The sequence below is a fragment of the Rana temporaria genome, chromosome 12 (genome assembly GCF_905171775.1).
Source record: "Rana temporaria chromosome 12, aRanTem1.1, whole genome shotgun sequence".
In the NCBI taxonomy this organism is placed as follows: domain Eukaryota; kingdom Metazoa; phylum Chordata; class Amphibia; order Anura; family Ranidae; genus Rana; species Rana temporaria.
The window spans coordinates 74,706,913-74,726,931 of record NC_053500.1 but is presented as its reverse complement, the minus strand read 5'-3'; the positions used below and the strand labels follow the sequence as shown (position 1 = coordinate 74,726,931).

General features: G+C 42.4%; 1 protein-coding gene across 4 annotated transcripts in view; it reads left to right on the top strand.

The window, feature by feature from the left end:
• Positions 1–492: 492 nt before the first annotated feature.
• LOC120918723 (2',3'-cyclic nucleotide 3' phosphodiesterase) overlaps positions 493–20,019 on the top strand; it is a 39,626-nt gene continuing 20,099 nt past the window's right edge. The window contains exons 1-3 of one of the 4 annotated variants that reach the window (XM_040330439.1): positions 493–594; positions 9,458–10,133; positions 18,837–18,967. In XM_040330439.1, coding sequence (XP_040186373.1) covers positions 9,515–10,133; positions 18,837–18,967 — 750 coding nt within the window. In that variant the 5' untranslated portion in view covers positions 493–594; positions 9,458–9,514. Of the gene's footprint in view, positions 599–3,716; positions 3,832–9,138; positions 9,221–9,457; positions 10,134–18,836; positions 18,968–20,019 lie in introns of those variants that run through there. The other 3 variants (XM_040330440.1, XM_040330438.1, XM_040330442.1) reach the window with 3 other exon arrangements.

Below are 20,019 nucleotides of genomic sequence, written 5' to 3'. Positions count from 1 at the left end.
CTGAAAGTTTGTAAAAAAATTTTTTTTTTTTTTTTACAACTGCCAGTAAATATCAGGAGCTGATAATTTCATGCTGTGTTGACTTTTTAAGTGTAAATCAAGCAAATTACTTTGTTATAGGTATTGTCAGTGTTTCCATATCATGTTTATACTGTTCAAATATTCACTGTGTTAGTTTTCAATATGAGTTCTGTAATTTCTCAGGTTGCCAGTAAAAAAAATGTGCTCCGCCAGTAAGTGTTCCATGTTTTGTGAGTAAAAAATGCTGGGGGAGGTTGGCAACCATGCCTCAGAATTACCTAAGAACAATGTAATTGATAATGGCATACCTCCCAACAATCCCGCAATTTTAGTATTGTCCTGGTATTTTGCAGATTGTGTCTTGCTCACAATTGCATCCTTGCAAACAAGGTAGGTGGGGGTGCTTGTTACTCAGGCAGTGGCAGGGACGCCTAAGCCTCACGATGGGCAGTACCAGAGGCAGCTGCTGAAGGGAGTTACAAGGACCCCTGAGAGAGGGAAAGGAAGCTGAGAGCTCCAGACTGACAGGAGACAACAGTACATACTGCGGCATCAACACCTGTGAAGACTTGGGTAGGTAGGTGTGTGTGAGTGAGAGCTTATTTTGGGAGGTAAGTTACAGTGTGCATGCATCTTAGGCCTCTTTTACACAAGAGATCTGTATTGCATTGCCTCTTTTGACCCCTAAATGACAGACTACCATGCTGTAATCGCATGCTTTGTGCACAATTGTGGGACAGTTGCAGCATGACCCTATTCACACTGAGTGTGACACAAGGTAGAATTTTTTCTGTGACATGTGTACACCCCTGGTTGCTGCCCTTCCAGCTAAAGAAGGGGTGGTTGTTGAGGTGTGCACGTGCAGCGCTGCTATACCGCCTGAAAGGTCATGCCCTGCAGTCTTCAGTGTAAAAGCCCGAAGGCTTTCACACTGAAACGGTGCGCTAGCAGGACCGCTCCATAAGTCCTGCTAGCCGCATCTTTGGAGCGGTATAGGAGCGGGGTGATTACCGCTCCTACACTGCTCCTTCCCATTGAAATCAATGGGAAACCGCGGTAACACCACCGGCAATGCGCCTCTGCAGAGGCGCATTGCCGGCGCTATTAACCATTTTCGGCCACTAGTGGGGGTTAAAACCGCACCGCTAGCGGACGAATATCGCGGTAAATATGATGGTATATCGGCGCTAAAAATCGCCGCTATACCGCCACCGCACCTCCCATGCCCAGTGTAAAAGGGGCCTTCGTGTTTGTATTAAGCCATAGACAGAGTGATTTCCTTGCAGTCAGTATTAATGAGGGAATCCCCCCCCCCATGTGTTCTCCCTGCGTGGAAGCTGTGCTCGCTGGGGGAACACAGTTATTATTTCTAGCGGCTATACCAATAGCAATAATCGCATGTAAAATCTGACAGGCTGGAGGTACCGAGTTGATCGTTCAATTTGGGTACATTCACCCTGCTCATACATGGATTGAATCTTGCTGAACAGGCCGAGATTCAAATTGTCTGTCTATGGCTGACTTTAGTGTGTATATGATTTATGTGTATGTGTGTTAGTACTGTATACATATCTCCCAACAGTCACTGATTCTGCAGGATTGTATCGGAATTATAACAAAGTCCTGGTGTCCTGTAGATCTGCTCACATCCCGACCTTTGGATTGTTTCAAATGGGGAAGAGATTGCAGAGAGTGGACTGAGAACAAGGATGAGGATACAAGGAAGCTGGAGAGACAGTTGGAGGCACAGATGTGACTGCACGTTCAGTGATGTAGAAATGCATGTTACATAGTTACATAGTCAGGTTGAAAAAAGACAATCCTATCTACACAATCCTTCACCCACAGTTGATCCAGAGGAAGCCAAAAAAGAAAACAGCAAAGCATGATTTGCTACAGCAGGAGAAAAATTCCTTCCTGATCCCCGAGAGGCAATCGGATTTTCCCTGGATCAACTTTATCTATACATATCCGTTACCTAGTTAAATTATGTACATTTTGTAAAGTATCTGCTTTTTTTTTTTTTTTTTAAAGTGTATTTTGTGCGTGTACTTGAGAGAGGAGCCAGACTGCAGGAGTTGGGAGTAGGCAGGCTTCCCCCAGAGGCAATCTGCCACCTTTCTCCATGCCCCGGGTGGCAATGGCGGGTGTGTGAGGGGGTCCTCCCACACAGCCCACCCTACCTGCTCCGCTTTGAAGCCCAACGGGGGAGAGGGACTCCCTATAAGGGAGTGAGAGGATGTGCCCGCTCAACCAGCCCCGTTAGTCCTTCGCCTCTCTTTTTAGAGACCGTGTGGTCAAAGTGCGTGCATGTTAACCCAATTTCGAGTGCGTGTAAGTATGGTGGTTTTTGTGGGAGGGGTTGGGCGTACTAAGCGCAGGCTTACCTCGCATAGCACACCCACCGGGAGCCGGGCTGAGACCACCAAACTCAATTCACATGTAGCTGAGACCGGGATCCGAACCCCTAGCTGCAGAGGTGAATGGCTTGGCGTGCCAATCGTGTTGAGCCACCGCAGCTCCATCTGCTTTTTTTTAAAGCAATCTACTGAGGTTGCCAGAACCACCTCTAGAGGGAGTCTATTCCACATGTTCACAGCCCTTATGCCGCGTACACACAATCATTTTTCAGCATGTCGAAAAAACGACGTTTTCCCAACTTCATCATTAAAACAACGTTGCCCACACACCATCGTTTTAAAAAAATGATCTAGCAAAGCGCGGTGACATACAACACGTACGACGGCACTATAAAGGGGAAGTTCTATTCGCCTTTGGGCTGCTTTAGCTGATTCCGTGTTAGTAAAAGACGATTTGCGCTTTTTTGTCTGTTACAGCGTGATGAATGTGCTTACTCCATTATGAATGGTAGTTTTACCAGAACGAGCGCTCCCATCTCATAACTTGCTTCTGAGCATGCGCAGGTTTTTTACGTCATTTTAGCCCACACACGATCATTTTTTACAACCCGAAAAACGTCATAGTTTAAAACGACGTTAAAAAATGCAGCATGTTCAAAATTATTATTTTTTTTTTGTCGTTTTTCAGAACCTGAAAAATGATGTGAAGCCCACACACGATCATTTTAAATGACATTTTTGAAAAACGACGTTTCTTTCATGCCGAAAAATGATCGTGTGTACGCGGCATTACTTACTTTCCCAAAGGAACCATTTCACCATTTCCTCCCAAAGGAGACTGTCCACCTAGTTAATAAAATATCTGTCCCCCTACATTTTGACACGTTTCTGTGCCAGTCAACCACAGCTTCTGTGTGTGCGGAGATTATCAGCAGAGAACATGTTCTCCCCCGATCATCTCTGTTTCATAACCTGTAAATGGACTGAGATCAGTGTCGATCCTTGGGATCACTGCTGTTCAGTTTCATAAACGGACATCTATATGAGGTGAATGTAATCAGAAGTGGTGGGAGAAGAGAGGCAGCTGGGTGGAGGGTTTGAACTATAGTCAGGAATATTGAAGACTTTTAGGAACAGTTGGGGATTCTCAGCAAACTATAAGCATTATAAAATCTGCCTGGGCTCTCCTAGTAATGTAGTGTGCTCTGAGCAGTGTCTATAATGGCAAGCATTGTGTTATCAGTACAATACACAGTGTATGGGGGAGAGGAGAGGCAGGCCTGTACGCCTAGCACAGGCCAGGGGGAGTGTCTGTAGTCAGGGCGGTGTAGTGACATGAGAAGAAATGTGTACCAGGGTCACCAGTACTCTGCAGCTGTCAGGGCTCCCACACTGGCTCTACCCATCCCCTGTGCTGTGCAACACACTAAGAACTTTCACCTGGCATAAGGTAATTGCTACCACTAGATTTCTGCCTGCTATGGGGGTGTGGGGGCTGCAGGAGCAGACAGTGCTAGGAGGAAGTGACAGGCACGTATACTAAGCACATGTGTATAAATAGGGATTGAGGATGTGTGTTTACTATAACTATGTGTAGGAGGCGAGAACTGTATACAAAGGAAGGTGCTTATCTGGAAACTGCTGTGAGATGCCTAATGCCTCGTACACATGGCCGGATTTTCAGAGGAAAAAAAAGCCAGACAGGCTTTATTTCTAGGAAACTCCGGCCGTGTGTAGCCTCCATCGGACTTTTTTTTCGGAAGTCCAACGGCACTTCTCTTTCTTTCCGTCAGACTTTTGCACGGTCAAAAGTCCAATCGTGTGTACAAGGCATAAGGGCTCATTCAGATGGCAGATTAGTGCTGTCCTCTGTGCTATACTGCTGGTAGATCCGTGTGTATCAACCTTAGAGCTGCACACAGAGGCTCTGCGCTGGGATCTATGCAACCACTTCTGCCTGCATGGATTGTGTGGATTTTATGCACGCAGCTTCGAGGTGGATGCGCACACCTCCTTCCTGCATGGGGGTAGCGACATTAACCTGCCATCTGAATGAGCTCTTACATGGTATTAAACTCAAAAACAGCTTTGCAATCTTTAGATGTGGTGACTGCATTTTGTTTTCTTTTTGTAATTATTTTGCCAGTCTGTTATTTTTCAACTCCCTTTAAAGCGGAACTGAACCCATTGATGTAACTGTTTCAAAAAATAGATACATTTCTGTCATGCCAGACATAACTGTCACAATTGCTTGTGCTGTCAACCATCAAATGGCTGGTGTGAAGCACTGTGGCAGTTGCAGATCAAACACAGGCAGAGATGGCAGCTTTTTGGGCTGAAAAGGACAGGAGGATTTAGTTCCGCTTTAACAGACCAGGCTGTCGAGGAAAAGTTGCAGTTTGTGAGGAGGTGAGCTGTAATTTGGTTAGAGGAAGATCTATGGACATAGTGTAGCTGGATTTTGTTACACTACCCCATAAACGCTTAATTGACAAATGAAGATCTTTTGCTGTTGATGATATTGTACCGTATATACCTGGATAGGAAACCGGTTTCAGGAGCGCATCCAAAGTAGAGATTAATGGCAAATTTTGTCCTCCAGAATTGTGAGCGGGGTATCCCAGATGCCATGTGCTGGGACCAATTCTATCTAACTTGTTCCTAATGTCATCCTTTTCTGATGATACAAAGCTAAGCAGGGCAATAACCTCAAGAAGCTACAGCAACTTTACAAGAAGACCTCGATAAAATAGAGAGGTGGGCAGCTGTATGGCAGATGAGATTTTGATATTGAAGCATGTAAATCAATGCACTTGGGAGTAGACATGTGCACACTGAAATATTTTGTTTCGGAATTTTGTTTTCGTCCAAAAAATAAATGTATTTAGTTACTCCCGAAATTCGTTTTTATGTATTTGTTTCGTTATAAAATGCATTCATCCGAAAATCCGAATTGATTAAGGTTGAATTTGTCAATTGAAGGCTTATGGTGTCTGTCGAATGTTCTAAGAAGATTCGACGGAGCAGCTAAACTGTACACTGCTGCAATCATACATTTCCGTTCGAATGATCCGCCTACAAGCTATAGAAGAATTCTAATGTTGTATGACACTTGTAATAATTATATTTATAAATCATTATTACTGATCAACCAACATTAAAATTCTTCTATAGCCTATGGGCCGAGCATTTGACCAAAAATTTGCGGCATCGTACAGTTTAGCTGCTTGTTAAATCTTCTTAGAACTTTCGACAGACACCATAAGCCTTCAATGACAGAGTAGACGTTTGTATGTTTTTCTCTGCTTCATCGAATCTTCGTCCATGTCGAATGGTCCACCCCAACACTGTCTCTGTAATGTCAAATCTTTACTCTCTATGTAGAATGATCTTGGACTAATAGAGTTAGGTTAGGCACATTCGACCGCAGATTCGATAGACACAGATTGCTATTGTCAGCGTCATGTTGAATCTTCTATCTATATCGAACTGTTGTAGTAACGAAACAAAAATAAAGCCTTTTTTTTTTTTTTTTCGGATTTTGGATTCTGTGCGTTCGTTTGCGTTTGTTATAACGAAAATACCCGAAATTTGGACGAAAATGCATTCGGATGAAAACGAATGCACATGTCTACTTGGGAGTCAAAAATATCCATGCAAGTTACTCACTAGGGGGAAAACTTCTGTGAAAATCATGGATGGAAAAGGATCTGTCTGGGGGTTCCAGTAGATCAGATTCAACAACGGCATGCAATTCCAAGCTGTAGCAAGCAAGGCCAGCATGCTTTAAAAATAGTATTTACTCAAAAGATAAAATGTATAATTCTAGCACTTTACAAAACTGTCTGGTTCAGGTGCATCTTGAGTATAAAGTCCAGTCCTGGTCACCAATCTTCAGGAAGATGAAGAACTGGACTCCTTGAACTGGCAGGAGTCCAGAGAAGGGCAAGAAAGCTAATAAGGAGGCTGGAGGACCTCAGTTATGAGGGATGACTACAAATATTAATCTCTGTGAAAGAGTATCCTGGTTCATAGGTGTCTTTATTGCTCCTCTGTCTAGACTAGAGCAAAGACACCGTAAGACAAGAAGTTTGTTACTGGCTGGATGTTCAGGTGAAAATTAAGGAAAGCAAAATCAAATGTAACCACCACATTTCAGTTGCTTGTAATGCTTCTTTAAGCTGGCCATACACTGTTGTATATAAGGAAAAAAATATATAAAGAAAACTAGCAGATTTTTCCATCCACACTAAACAGCACAGATGGAGAAATCCCCTTGCTAGGCTATTGTATTCTGACAGCCAGGGCTATTGTATTTTGATTGGATGCAGCTGCTTTTTTACCAAAAAATCGACCTTTGTCGAACAGAACAGAACAGGGCCACACACTGAGCAAATTTTGGCAAAAAATTTGTTTAGTGTATGCCCAGCTCTGGTTTAGTTATCAGGAGGTGGGTGGACTGGGTACTGATGCGTATGTGAGGAATCATTTAAGTGTACATTTATCTTGACAAAAGTCTACTGGAGAAAATAATTTATTATACGTGCAAGTCCTGTTTTAGGTGGAAGCAAAAGTGTATATATTTTTTTTTGTGTATTTTAGAGAAAAGTAATGAGTGCTCCTTCATTTGTGGGTAAGGACCAAGAAGTAGCTAGTTTTGATGGGCAAATCTTGATTTAGCATTAGGAATAGTAGACTTGTGTCTATATGTGGCCAAGAGGCTGCTTTCCCTGCACATTATGCTCCCATTATCTGGAAAAATTCTGGTGTACTATTTGAGCTTTTTTACACACTGTCAGGATATTCTAAGCCAAGATGGTACCAGGTAAACAAACCTTTGTATAGGGTAGAGATGCTTTGGGTACCAAATGTTTTCTTACAGCTCCAGTGAAGGTAATCTGGCCTTGTTCATGGATATTGTGAGAGGAGGAATGAAAGATTGCCAGGACTGATTCATGGATATATGGAGGGGAGTAATGCTGTCCACTGACTTATTGGTAGAGGGAGGAAAGAAAAAGAGGGGTGTCCTCAAAAATTATTTGAAATTGAGAGAGGAGGGATGCTGTCACTGATCACTGACCACTGACTCATGGGTATTGGGAATAGAGAGGTGCCAACGTTGCCTCTTTGATATTGGGAGCGGAGAAATTGAGGGGTACCACTGACTCATGACTTTTGGGAGAGAATAAATGGAGGGGTGCAATAACTGACTTGTGGGAATTAAGGGGTGCCCTCATGGGTAGTGTGAGAGGAGAAATAGAGAGATGCCAATACAGATTCATTGGTATTGGAAGAGAATTAATGGAGGATTGCCATCAGTGATTCAAGGGTATTATGCGAGAAGGAATTAAGGGGTGTCAGTCCTGAATCATGGATATAGGTAGAGGATTTGAAGGATGTCTTCACTTTCTCATGGGTTTTACAAAAGGAGGAAAATGCTGTCTGATTCATTAGCATTATAGTTGAAGGAGATTAAAGTTTACTAGACACAATACAATCTAATTGTGCAATCTCCTTTTTAGATCTATCAACAAGTATGTAGTGCAGGGACCTGCCTAAATGATTGCAACTTAGTAGATAGGATCGACAGGTTTAGTTGGTCAGATTGTAATGTGTTTGATGAATCTATGTCCTGATTTGAAAGGTATTCTGAGTGCATGTGAATAATAAAAAAAAAAATATATATATATATATATATTACATACACTGTAGGTTTGATAGCCACACGTTCTTATATGTGTGTATTAAAAAAGGCTGCCAGTGTACAAGGAATAGTCTTGAATTAAGATGTTTCTTGAATTATTACTAATGACTTTGACATTAAAAGCTGGCAGTAGGTGGTTCATTTTTTTTTTTTTTTTTATTCAGCCAGTTGCATGGAAAAAAACTGAACCGATTGCCCCATCCACACATTTGGTGTGGATGGGGGGGGATCCTCCCTGCTGTGTCATTGAATTCTGACAGTGGGGAGACTTCCCCAGCCTCCCCACAGTCGGTGCTGATCGAACTAAAAATTTCCACCATTCCCGTTTGAGAGAATGTTGATCGATAGATTGACTTCTCATAAATGGAAACAACCATACATGGATCGAAATTTGTCTGGTTCCTGCTAAACTGGCCACGTTTTGATTCATGTATGGTCAGCTAAAGTTTTCCTGTAACATGCAGAACATGCATTAACGTTTCGAATGTAATAGCATCATGTAGTCCTATAAAGGACAGCATAGGAAAGAAGGAGAAAAGATGGGAAAGATGGAATAGAAGAAGAGACGGGAAAGCATGGTACCAGAGCCTCCCACTGTTCTAACCCTTTGACATCATTCAGATGGTCATCCTAAATCTAAGTTTTAAACTGTTCCAAATTTGCAACAAGCCGGATTATTTTAAAACTCTCCACTAAAATGCTGAAATCTAAATGCAGCCTAACAGTCATAATTCCACGTTTTCACAGGTTTCAACAATAATCTTATATTTTATGAGAGTACAAATGTCCACAAATAATAATCGCCCCCACTAATCATAAATCTGTTGGATTCAAAACTTTAAACCAGTAAAGAAAAACAAAACCTTTTTAGAAATCCCCTACACATGCCTATTCTGAAGGACAATAGCTAGCCTGTTGGGCAGAGTGGAGATGTCAGTGGGAAGCAGTGAATGGTATTGGTTATAGTGTCACAAGCTCACCAACTACTCCTTTGTTTTGTTTGTAGTAGGAGTTGGTTGTTGGGTTGTCAAAATGAACAATAGATTCATTTGCACACAAAACTGATAACATTCCTCTGCCTCTGAAAAATTGTGCAGTATTTTATATTCATAGAGGACTGAAACAATAACCACAAGTATGCAGCACTGAATTTTAAGATCTAATTTAATTACCATGTATTTATTTAACCTTGATCTTCACAACCAATTGTAGGATCTGCAGAATAAATATATCATGTTTATTAGAAATCGAATCTGTGAAATTGCTAACTTAATGACATTTTTATTTTATTTTTTTTGAAAGCAAAGTCTTTTCTTGAAGTTCCTGTTTGGCAATAATGTATCTTTTTTTGTTCTTTTTGTTTTTTTTTTAGGTTGGGGCTATTTTCAAGAGGTCCAAGCCACGTAAAGAGAAGGCTCTAAACTTCAGGATGTCCTCGCAAGCCTCGAAGGATCAGCTAGAAGGCCAGAAGCCCCCACTGTTAGTTGACGACCACACTGTAGTTACTGTCAGAGAATCAAAAGTTCTAGTTCTTCTAAGGGGTCTTCCTGGGAGTGGAAAGTCAACACTGGCTAAAGATATCGAGCTAAAATATAAAGAAACCTCACGTCTCATCTCTGCTGACCAATATGAAATCAAACCAGTAATTAGGAGTTCTAGTGGAGGAGATTATACTAAATTGGATGACGAATTAACAACTTGCTTTGAAAGACGTGAAGCCAATCTGGTTATCCTTGATGACACGCATCATGATCATGAGCGCCTTGATGAGTTGTTTGATTTGGCCAACAAGTACCATTTCACTGTAGTTATTCTGGAACCCAAGACACCTTGGAGACTGGACTGTGCACAGTTGAAAGATCGAAACCATTGGAAGTTATCATTAGAAGAGCTTAAGAACCTAAGGCCCTCACTGGAGAAAGATCTGCTTCCTCTGTACTTTGGATGGTTCCTAGCCAAGCGAGATGAGGATTCTCTGAGGAAGACCAGCCATGAGTTTCTGGAACAGCTGGGAAATTTGAAGGCCTTTAAAAAACGTTTACAAGCATGTAGGTATAAAATAATTAATATAATATAGAAATATTTATTTTACTTGTTGACAATCCTCATAACCATTGGACTAAAATGCAAGATAAGTTGGCTGTGTAGGAGACCAAGAGTTGTAGTTTTTAAAACATGTGGATGCCCCTGTGCTTCGTATCATTTGGTTTTTAATGCTGTCACCAAGAAGTTTCTTGGTGTATTTGTTAGTATCTGACAAGCATGCAGGTTTATGTGCACAATGGACACCTCCACTGTAATATTTAGTGAACAATAGACTTTTGGACACAAAGGTCAACCTGGTTAATGCTAATAAATATTGCTGCACTTCTGATCCTTTTATACTTTTTGTTTCATTAAAATAAATAGGCTTAAAGTCTAAATCCACCTCTTAGACCATGTTGCATGTTACACCAATATTTAGGGTGTAACATGGTTGCAAACAGCCCCCCACACGACTGTGAAGGCAGGCATGCGAAACCCATGTTTCTGTTTTATCTATGGACATAAATTTCAGAGAAACAAATTGTAATATGCCATTCCAAGGTATCTGTTGTTACACCACTGACTTACTGCCTGTTTGTCCAAAAATGTTAGTATTGTGCATTATGACTAAACACCTTTTTAGAGTAACTTTACAAGACTGCATAAATCCGTTCCTGACATGTCCTTTAATACAGCAGGAACAGAATTTAAGCTGAACTCCAGGAAAAGTTAAAAATGACCCAAGCAATGCAAAGGTTAAATTCTTGTTTTGCGTAGGGGGAACAGAAAGCAGCTATACTTGCCCTACTCCTCATTCTTCTGGCAGCCGTCACTCTCCAACATTCCTGGGACGTGGGCACCTTGCCACACTCGCATACAATGTAGGACTGCTGCTCTTGCATTGTACATGATGACATCGCAGTGCCTGTGGCCAGCAGAGCAGTGAAAAAACGTGGCTTTGTGGAACTGTTCATGGAGTTGGGAGGAAGCCTGCAGGAGTAAGGTAAGTATTTGTGCTTATTCCTCTACCCCCAGAATAATCAAACATTTAACCCTTGCAGTGCAGGGGAAAGCCCTACTACAACAGCATTTTTTATATGTGCCGTATTTGAGTTTTAATAAAGCTGTACCTTTTACCACAAAGCAGTCATTAAAGATAGATAGTTTGAATAGAGAATATAAATAAGTTGTGCCGCTTTCGGGATTATAATTGATTGATCCACCCTCTCTATTTGTCATGGTGACCATTGTTACCAAGGAAGAAAGTAAAGTAAAAATTGACAGTTGTCACTGGAGACTCCTGTTTCGGTAAAACTGTTTAAGAGATTTATACTCCCTTTGGAAAGGTTTTCAGTGGCCTTCCATTTCTAACCAGCTAATCAACTGGTTGTTGTAGGTTGGTATGTATTGCAATGCAAACACATGCTAATATATAAACGTACAGTATTTTTATCTGATAAGACCATATTGTCCTCAGACATGGCAGACGCTGTGAAGGATGATAGAAATAGAGCAGTTGTCATGTTGCCCATGATGGGGAAATGCACGCCCCATCACAGAAAGCTGCATTAGGTGAACCTCACTGGAAGGCTTAACAGGTATTTCAGAGACCATGCAGGAGGCCTTATTTTTATTGGCCCCTGAAGTCATTTATAATCTCCTTTCCATTGTTCCCCTGCAGTACCATTTTCTTTCAGTAGCAAATAAAAATACCCACTATTTCAGGTATGGTGACGCATGTGACACTCTCCTCTGTCCCCTGTGACAGTGCTGGCACTTGCCAATTGGTTTTGCCTTCGACAAGTGCACTTTAATCCTGGATATACATATATTGAAATTCAGGACTAGACACATTTTAGATCCATGTTTATATAACACTCTCTGTTCAACAGAATTTCCCAATAAAGATAGCTGCGCTGCTCCCTGCACTCTGTACTCTATACAATTTATACCGTGCCACAATTCATCACATACAGCATTAAAATGCTAATAGTCAAATAAAGTTCTCCAATTTTTGAACAGGCAAAAGGTCAACTCTATGTGTTGGGAAATGTGTATAAAGCATTGCGCAATGAGATCTTGTTTCTTTCTCGTGTGTGTGGAATATTGCAGGGCTGTGGATGGTGATTCATCCTTGAGAGGCTGACCAGAGATATTGAGCGCAATTTGACCTACCACCAGTATATACTTACTCTGGAGGTCAACCACTTGTGGTGAGTTTGGTCCTAGAATGGCATGAGTGGTGACATTTTTCAGCACGGAGCACAGTCACTTTATGTTCAGAAATTGGAGACTTTTTTTTGCACTGAAAGTACACTTGAAAGTGCAGTCGCTGTAAATCTAAGGGGTAGATCTGAAATTAGGGGAAGCTCTGCTGATTTTATCATCCAATCATGTGCAAGCTAAAATGCTATTTTTCATTTTTCTTGCATGTGCCCCTCGGATCTACAGTGACTGCATTTCCAAGTGCACTTTCAGTGCAATTTCAAGTGTACTTTGCACTTGTAGTTTGCACTTGTAGTGCAAAGTGGATTTGCCTTTTGTAAATAACCCCCAATATATTATACAGAGTGCAGGGGGGCATAGCCGCTACCTTTTTATTGGTGATTGCATGAGTTTTTCGTTCTACCCGCTGGTTGAACGAAAACAACCTCAGTGTATACCCAGCTTAGCTGTATCAGCTTGTTGTGCCCATAACAGTTTCACTTTCTTCTACTATGTTTAATGTTGATTTGTGGCAGGAAAGGTCCCTTCTATTGCTTTTTCAGTCTAATTTATGTCATGTGTCTGCCTGGCAATGCCAAAGCAGACCATCTCTATCCAAATATTGTCAAATTTTAATTATGTAACATTAGCCAGGGAAGATATTGCAAAATGTATTTGTTTCTAATTAATTAATTAATTTCTGTGAATTAATTAGCTAAATGTCAGACTGTATGAGATCGTTGGTGATTTCCTCTCAAGTCAAGTTGTGCTAAGTTTCTTTAACCAGTTAGTCAAACCCAGCAGTTCTATCAGGATCCGAGGAGGAGTTAAGTAAGATTGGCATCATTTTCTTTTGGGACGTTCTGTGATCAGTGTGATTTAGTGTGTTAACGCTTAAGGACCAGCTCACGACGATATACGTTGGAACAATGGCACGGCTGAGCAGATGGCCGTACCTGTACGTCCCATTTAAGATGCGGCATTGTGGGTGTGCATGCGCACCTGCCGCAAGCTCCATGAGTCCGATCGCGGAATCGATGTTCACGGTCACACCCGAGATCGTCTCACGGCGAGGAAGAATTATAGAGATATAAACAAGCATTTCCCCTTTCTTTCTAGTGACAGGACACTGATCACAGTTCCATGTAAACGGGATCGGTGATCAGTGTCGTGTCACACATAGCCGATCCCCCCTACAGTTCAAACACATCCCTAGTTCACACTTAACTCCTTCAGCTCCCCTACTGGTTAACCCCCTTCGCTGCCAGTGTAATTTTTACAGTAATCGTGCATTTTTATAGCACCGATCGCTGAATCAATGATAATCGGCCCAAAATGGCGTCAAAAGTGTCCGATGTGTCCGCCATAATGTCGCAGTCATGATAAAAATCGCTGATCGCCGCCATTACTAGTAAAATAAATAATTATTAATAAAAAAATGCCATAAAACTATGCTCTATTTTGTAGATGCTATAACTTTTGCGCAAACCAATCAATAAACGCTTATTCCGATTTTTTTTTTTTTTTTTTTTTTTTTTTTTTTTTTTCGTGTATTTTTTATAGCAAAAAGTAAAAAAAAAAAAAATTATATATATATATATATATATATATATATATATATATATATATATATATATATATATATATATATATATATAATCTCTATAACATATTTTTTTCTTTCAAAATTGTCGCACTATTTTTGTTTATAGCGCAAAAAATCAAATATCACCAAAAGAAGGCTCTATTTGTGGGGGAAAAAAGGACGTCCATTTTGTTTGGGAGCCACGTCGCACGACCGTGCAATTGGCAGTTAAAGTGACGCAGTGCTGAATCGCAAAGTGCTCTGGTCTTTGGCCAGCCAAATGGTTTGGAGGCTTAAGTGGTTAAACTACATTTCTATGTGACCATTCTCTGACAATCGACCAGCTGTTGCTGAAAGTCCCAATCCATTCCATTGTATCAGCAGGTGCCATTCAGGAAGAATATGGAGCCTAGTTGATTCTAGTTCAATAAAATTGTCATGAAAAGGAGAACTTAATTTCCTGAGGCATCATACAGCCAGATTAATGTTTTATTTCTTTGTGAGTCATGTCATTAAAAAAAAAAAAAATTATATTTAAAGTCACTGTACTGCTGTTTTTAGATCTATATCAGGGTTTGATAAACCAGGCATTCCTTTTAGAGAAGTAACATTTTAGTATTTCTTAGGGCCCTTTCACACGGGCGGACGTTTACGGACCGTTTACAGTCCGTTTTTTACAAGTCCGTTTACGGACTTGTAATGTATCCCTATGGGATTGTGGACGTTATTGGATGATGCATCCGCTAACGTCCGTAACGATCCGCGTCCGCAAAGATCCGCTTTTTCAGACGGAAGAAACCCCTATTTTTCTTCCGTCTGGCGGAACGGATCGGATAAATACGGACACACGGTCCGTATTCATCCGATTTCCCCATAGGGGAGAGCGGAGGAAAGACAGGGCGGTCTCTGCACAGTGTCCGCCGACAGCTCAGCGGGGATTTACGGATGATCCCCGCTGAGCCGACGGACACACACGGGGCGGATCAATACGGATTCGCTCCGTGTGAAAGGGCCCTTAGTAGTCTAACTTTAGATATTTAGCTATAGCAAATACAAAGAAAAATACCATTACCGAATCTACCTTCACAAATTGTAAGTTGTCTGCCAACTGTATCTGGCGTTGTAGATCCAGAGTTGGCTAACTGAATTTGGCATTCCTGTTCTGCATTCTTTTCCATCTCCATTTCTGAAAGTGTTATACCCACTGGGTCATCATTTTCAGCAAAAAACCCTCCTGGTGGACAATACCAGAGGGGCTGTCTGGGGTCCAGTGTAACCACACACTGGATAAGGGAACCGGCTTCTGACACACTTGTAAATGTATCATATGTATTGGTCAGACTTCAGAATGAGTCCTGTAAGTGGATGTAAACCCGATTCATGAAATTTGACTCAGGCACGTCTGTAGTGTTTACTTATCTCTCTCCAAAACCCTGAGTCCTGTGTCTTTCTGCTGTGTTGTTCCTCTTTTATCAGCATGATAATTTCTGACGAGATGAAAGCAGCCTGAAATTTGTGTCAGGGAGGGTGATATAAAAGATTAGCAGAGAGCTTGTCTTGTCACAGCACAGCTCTGCAAGGATCTTTGTTACTCTGACTATGTGGGGGCAGGTGTGACTTTCCTCCAATCAGCTGTCACGCAAGGTAAGCCAAGAATCCATACCCAGTGCTGAATAAGGAAGGAAAAATTCTAACACAATGTTAGAATTCTAAAGAATATAGCAGATATACATGTAAAGCTTATATAGGGAGATTTGCTTAATCGCTGTGTATAATCTGAGGCTGTTCACTTCCCTGGGTATAGGAGAGGGGATACATCCACTTTTAAGAATTGGCATTTAAAGTAGAACTAAAGGCTAATTTATTTATTTTCTAGAGAGTAAGGAAGGCTTATAACACCTGCCATTTTTTTTTTTTTTGCCATATGTATGGAAGATCTCCCTTCACTTCTTGTACTATAGCCAAAACACAAAGTGAGAGGAAATCCCTCTGAAGTGAGGGAATCATGGAGTACCACCAGGGTCACTAGTGCCCCCGTGAGAAGATTTCCTCTCTATTATTGTGCTGATGTCAACTCCAAAATGTTGGGCTTTACTTTTACTATCGATTTGATTACCATAACGAGGACAAATTGAGAAGTAAATCTCCTTAACGGGGCACAGACAGCAATAAAAACTGACAGGTGTTCGAATCCCTCTCCACTCTATCCAATGCAAAAAAGATTTTGGCTTTAGTTACAATTTAGGGTTGGGGGTTACTGCAACTAAGAGCCGGTTCACACAGGGGCGACCTGGGATCCGACTTTAGGTCGCGCTGCATGAAGAAACGAATGTAAATGAATGGAGCCGTCTTAATGTACACTACTGCAATCGCTCCGACTTGAAAAAAAGGTTCTTGTACTACTTCAATCCGACTTGTACCCATTGATTTCAATGGAAGTCGCCTCCCTGTTCACAGTGAGGCAATTTTACAGGAAGTTGCCCCAGTGTGAACCTGTTCTAAGGCAAACCCCTCCCTTCCACAGGAGAACTCCACGCCAAATGTTAAATAAAAAAACGCTTGGGTTCCCCCTCCAAGGGCATACCAGGCCCTTAGGTGGGTGTTTTAGGGCAGGGGGGCACCCTGCGGCCCCACCACCCCAAAGCACCTTGCCCCCTTGATGGGGACAAGGGCCTCTTCCCGACAACCCTGGCCCTTAGTTGTCGGGTCTGCGGGCGGAAACTTATCGGAATCTGGAAACCCCCTTTAATAAGGGGGTACATCGTACCCCTACCCATTCACCTGGTGGAAGAAAAATGTCAATAAAAAAACACTACACAGGTTTTAAAAGTAGTTTATTAGGCAGCTCTTCTTCCGACTTCGGGGATCTTCTGACTTCTCCCTTCTGCCGGGCACCAACGCTGTCTTCTTTCAGTTTTTACCAGCGGGGGCCTTCTCCCTTCTTCTGACTTCGGGGGGTCTTCTTCTGACTTCAGGGGGGTCTTCCAACTTCTCCGCTCTCCCCAGTCTTCTGTGTCGCCTTCTTTGATGTTGACTCAACCCTCCCTCCCGCTGTAATGCGCGAGAGAGCAGGAGAAGAGGGCAGAGAAGTCGAGAAGAAGACCCCCCGAAGTCGGAAGAAGGGGAGAAAACCGGGCCCCCGCTGGTAAAAGAGCTGAAAGAAGACATCGGTGGTGCCCGGCAGAAGGGAGAAGTCAGAAGACCCCCGGAGCTGCCTAATAAACTACTTTAAAAACCTGTGTAGTGTTTTTTTTTATTGACCTTTTTCTTCCACCAGGTGAATAGGTAGGGGTACGATGTACCCCATACTCATTCACATAGGGTGGGGGGCCGGGATCTGGGGGCTCCCAGATTCTGATAAGCCTCCCGCCTACAGACCCCAACGGCCAGGATTGTCAGGAAGAGGCCCTTGTCCCCATCAACATGGGGGCAAGGTGCTTTGGGGTGGGGGGGCTGCAGGGCGCCCCCTGCCCAAAAGCACACACCCCCCCATATTGAGGGCATGCCGCCTGGTACAGCTCAGGAGGGGGGGCTCGCTCGTCCCCACCCCTTTCCTGTCCGGCCGGTCTGCATGCTCGAATAAGGGTCTGGTATGGATTTTGGGGGTGACCCCATGCTGTTTTTTTCGGCGTAGGGGGGTTCCCCTTGAAATACAAACCAGACCTAAGGGCTTGGTATGCTCTTGGAGGGGGAACCCATGCCGTTTTTTTATTTAAAATTTGGAATCGAGTTCCCATTCCTGGAGGCGACTTCAGGTCGTGTTGTAAGCCGCGTTGTGATTCATACTCAAGTCGTGTTCAAGTTGCCTCCCAAAGTTGCGCTGAAAGTCGTGTTGCCTCTGTGTGAACCAGCTCTAGAGCATATTTATTGACAAAATCGTATATGTATTTGCACATTGTATTGCTTATTATTTCTAGCCTAATCCTATCTTCTGAATGATCTTGACATTTATAAACGTGCTTTGTGAAGATCCCCACACATTTTATTTCTTTGAATTCTGTGACACATATTCATTATGACCTGGTGAGTAGGCACTGCTGTGCCGCACATTTCACAGAGCCTGCCTTCTGAACTACTGAGGTGCTTAGAGGAGGAGTTAAAAAAAAATTGCCACGGTATATGTTGTCCAAGGAATTTGTGGAAAGAGATGGCCAGCAGACAGGCAGAACAAAAATAATGAATGTTTTGTATTGCTATTGGAACGTACATGTTCTAAAATGAAAGTGTGTGCTATGACGATACATTTTCTTTAAGAATTAACACTTGAGGTTATTGGTTCACAAATGTTTCCCAGAACCCCACACCAATATAATCAATCAAAAAACAAAATGCCCTTCTCTACTATTGAGCCCGTCACAAGTTAAACATGTTGGAGGAGGCTTTCCTGACGGGTGGAGAGCCAGCTGAAGCCATTTTGTGATTCATTATATTGGTGTGCGGTCCTGGGAGACATTTGAAGATATATGGTAGGGCTTGTTGTGCTCTTATCACAATGGCCCAGCAGCAGTGTTTGAGCTGGCCGTTATATCTGACAGGAGCATGTGAGTGGTGCTGTTTATCATTCAGTTCATAAGGTTATTGGTTTCTTTACTCAAACATTGACACTTTAGGTTAAGAAATCTTTACTGAATAGGGTTGTTTAGATTAATCCTAATTGGCTGTGTGGTGCTAAAGATCTTTGGTTCTCACAGACCGGACAGTTATAAGAAATTGATAATGACTACTTAACTCTTATGCCGCATACACACGATCGGTTTTCCCGTCGGAAAAAGTCAGATGTGAGCTTTTGGATGGGAATTTCAAATGTGTGTATGCTCCATCGGACTTTTTCTGGCGGAATTTCCGGCAGCAAAAGTTTGAGAGCAGGTTCTCTATTTTCCCGATGGAAAAAATTCCCTAATCTATAAATATTTCTTTCTTTATTTTGCGGTACCAGATGGTTATGAAGATAAACACAAGTTGGATCTTTTGAAACATTTTGCCAAAACTCCCAATATACTGCACTGTACATCCAAATTCTGCGACTATGGGAAGGCTGCAGGTTCAGAAGAGTATTCCCGTCAAGAGGTGAGTGGTCCCCGTGAGCTGATGGGAAAGCAAAAATCTCCACTATGGAGGTTTCAAATGTGATATTTGTCACCTACTGCAGAGTGTGTAGGGAGACCTTTTGTAGGCTGGAAAGGTCCAGGCCAGCCTTTCTCAAAATTTTCGGATGGTGGAAACATTTACACAACTTTCAGGTTTCAAAGGAAGATTTAACAGGGTGATGAGTGGGAAGAATACTCCTTGCATTGGTGGTCAGTGGGAAGAATCCCCCCTTTAGGCCCTCTTTCACACTGGGGCGGGAGGTGCGGTGGCGGTAAAGCGGCGCTTTACCGTCGGAAATGTGGCGGTATTCGGCCGCTAGCGTTGCAGTTTTACCCCCGTAGCGGCCGAAAAAAGGGTTAATACTGCTGGCAATACGCCTCTACAGAGGCGCATTGCCGGCGGTATAGCCGCGCTGTGCCATTGCTTTCAATGGGCAGGAGCGGTAGAGGAGCAGTAAACATACCGCTCCAGAGATGCGGCTAGCAGGACTTTTGGATCGGTCCTGCTAGCGCACCCCTCTAGTGTGAAAGCCCTCAGGCTTTCACACTGGAGAAACAGCAACCGCTGTTTCTGGTCGGTTTGCAGGTGCTATTTTTTTGTGCAATAGCGCCTGCAAACCGCCCCAGTGTGAAAGGGGTCTTGCACAAAGCTAAAAAAAAAGGAATTGGTGTCAGTACTTATCTGAGAGGCAGACATTTCTCAGGGAACCCCCAGCAGAGAGACCCTGGTTGAGGGAGGCTGGTTTTCATTAATTCCTTGTGAATTAATGGGTTACATATTTCATAGTACAGTGAAGCTACATCTTCGTAGTGGGGCCTGAAATGTAAAAGTCATGTACTGAAAGTAATGATGTGAAAAATTACATCCATTTTCAAACTTTGCATTTGAATGTTCTACTGTCTTACCCCTCCCACTACTTAAGACTCATTACTTCTAGGTCCTAAAAATCAACATAATAGTTTACACTTGAATAATAGCCTATACATGAACCACAACCAAAAAATATAGTACACAATGCAAGGTGGTGGTAC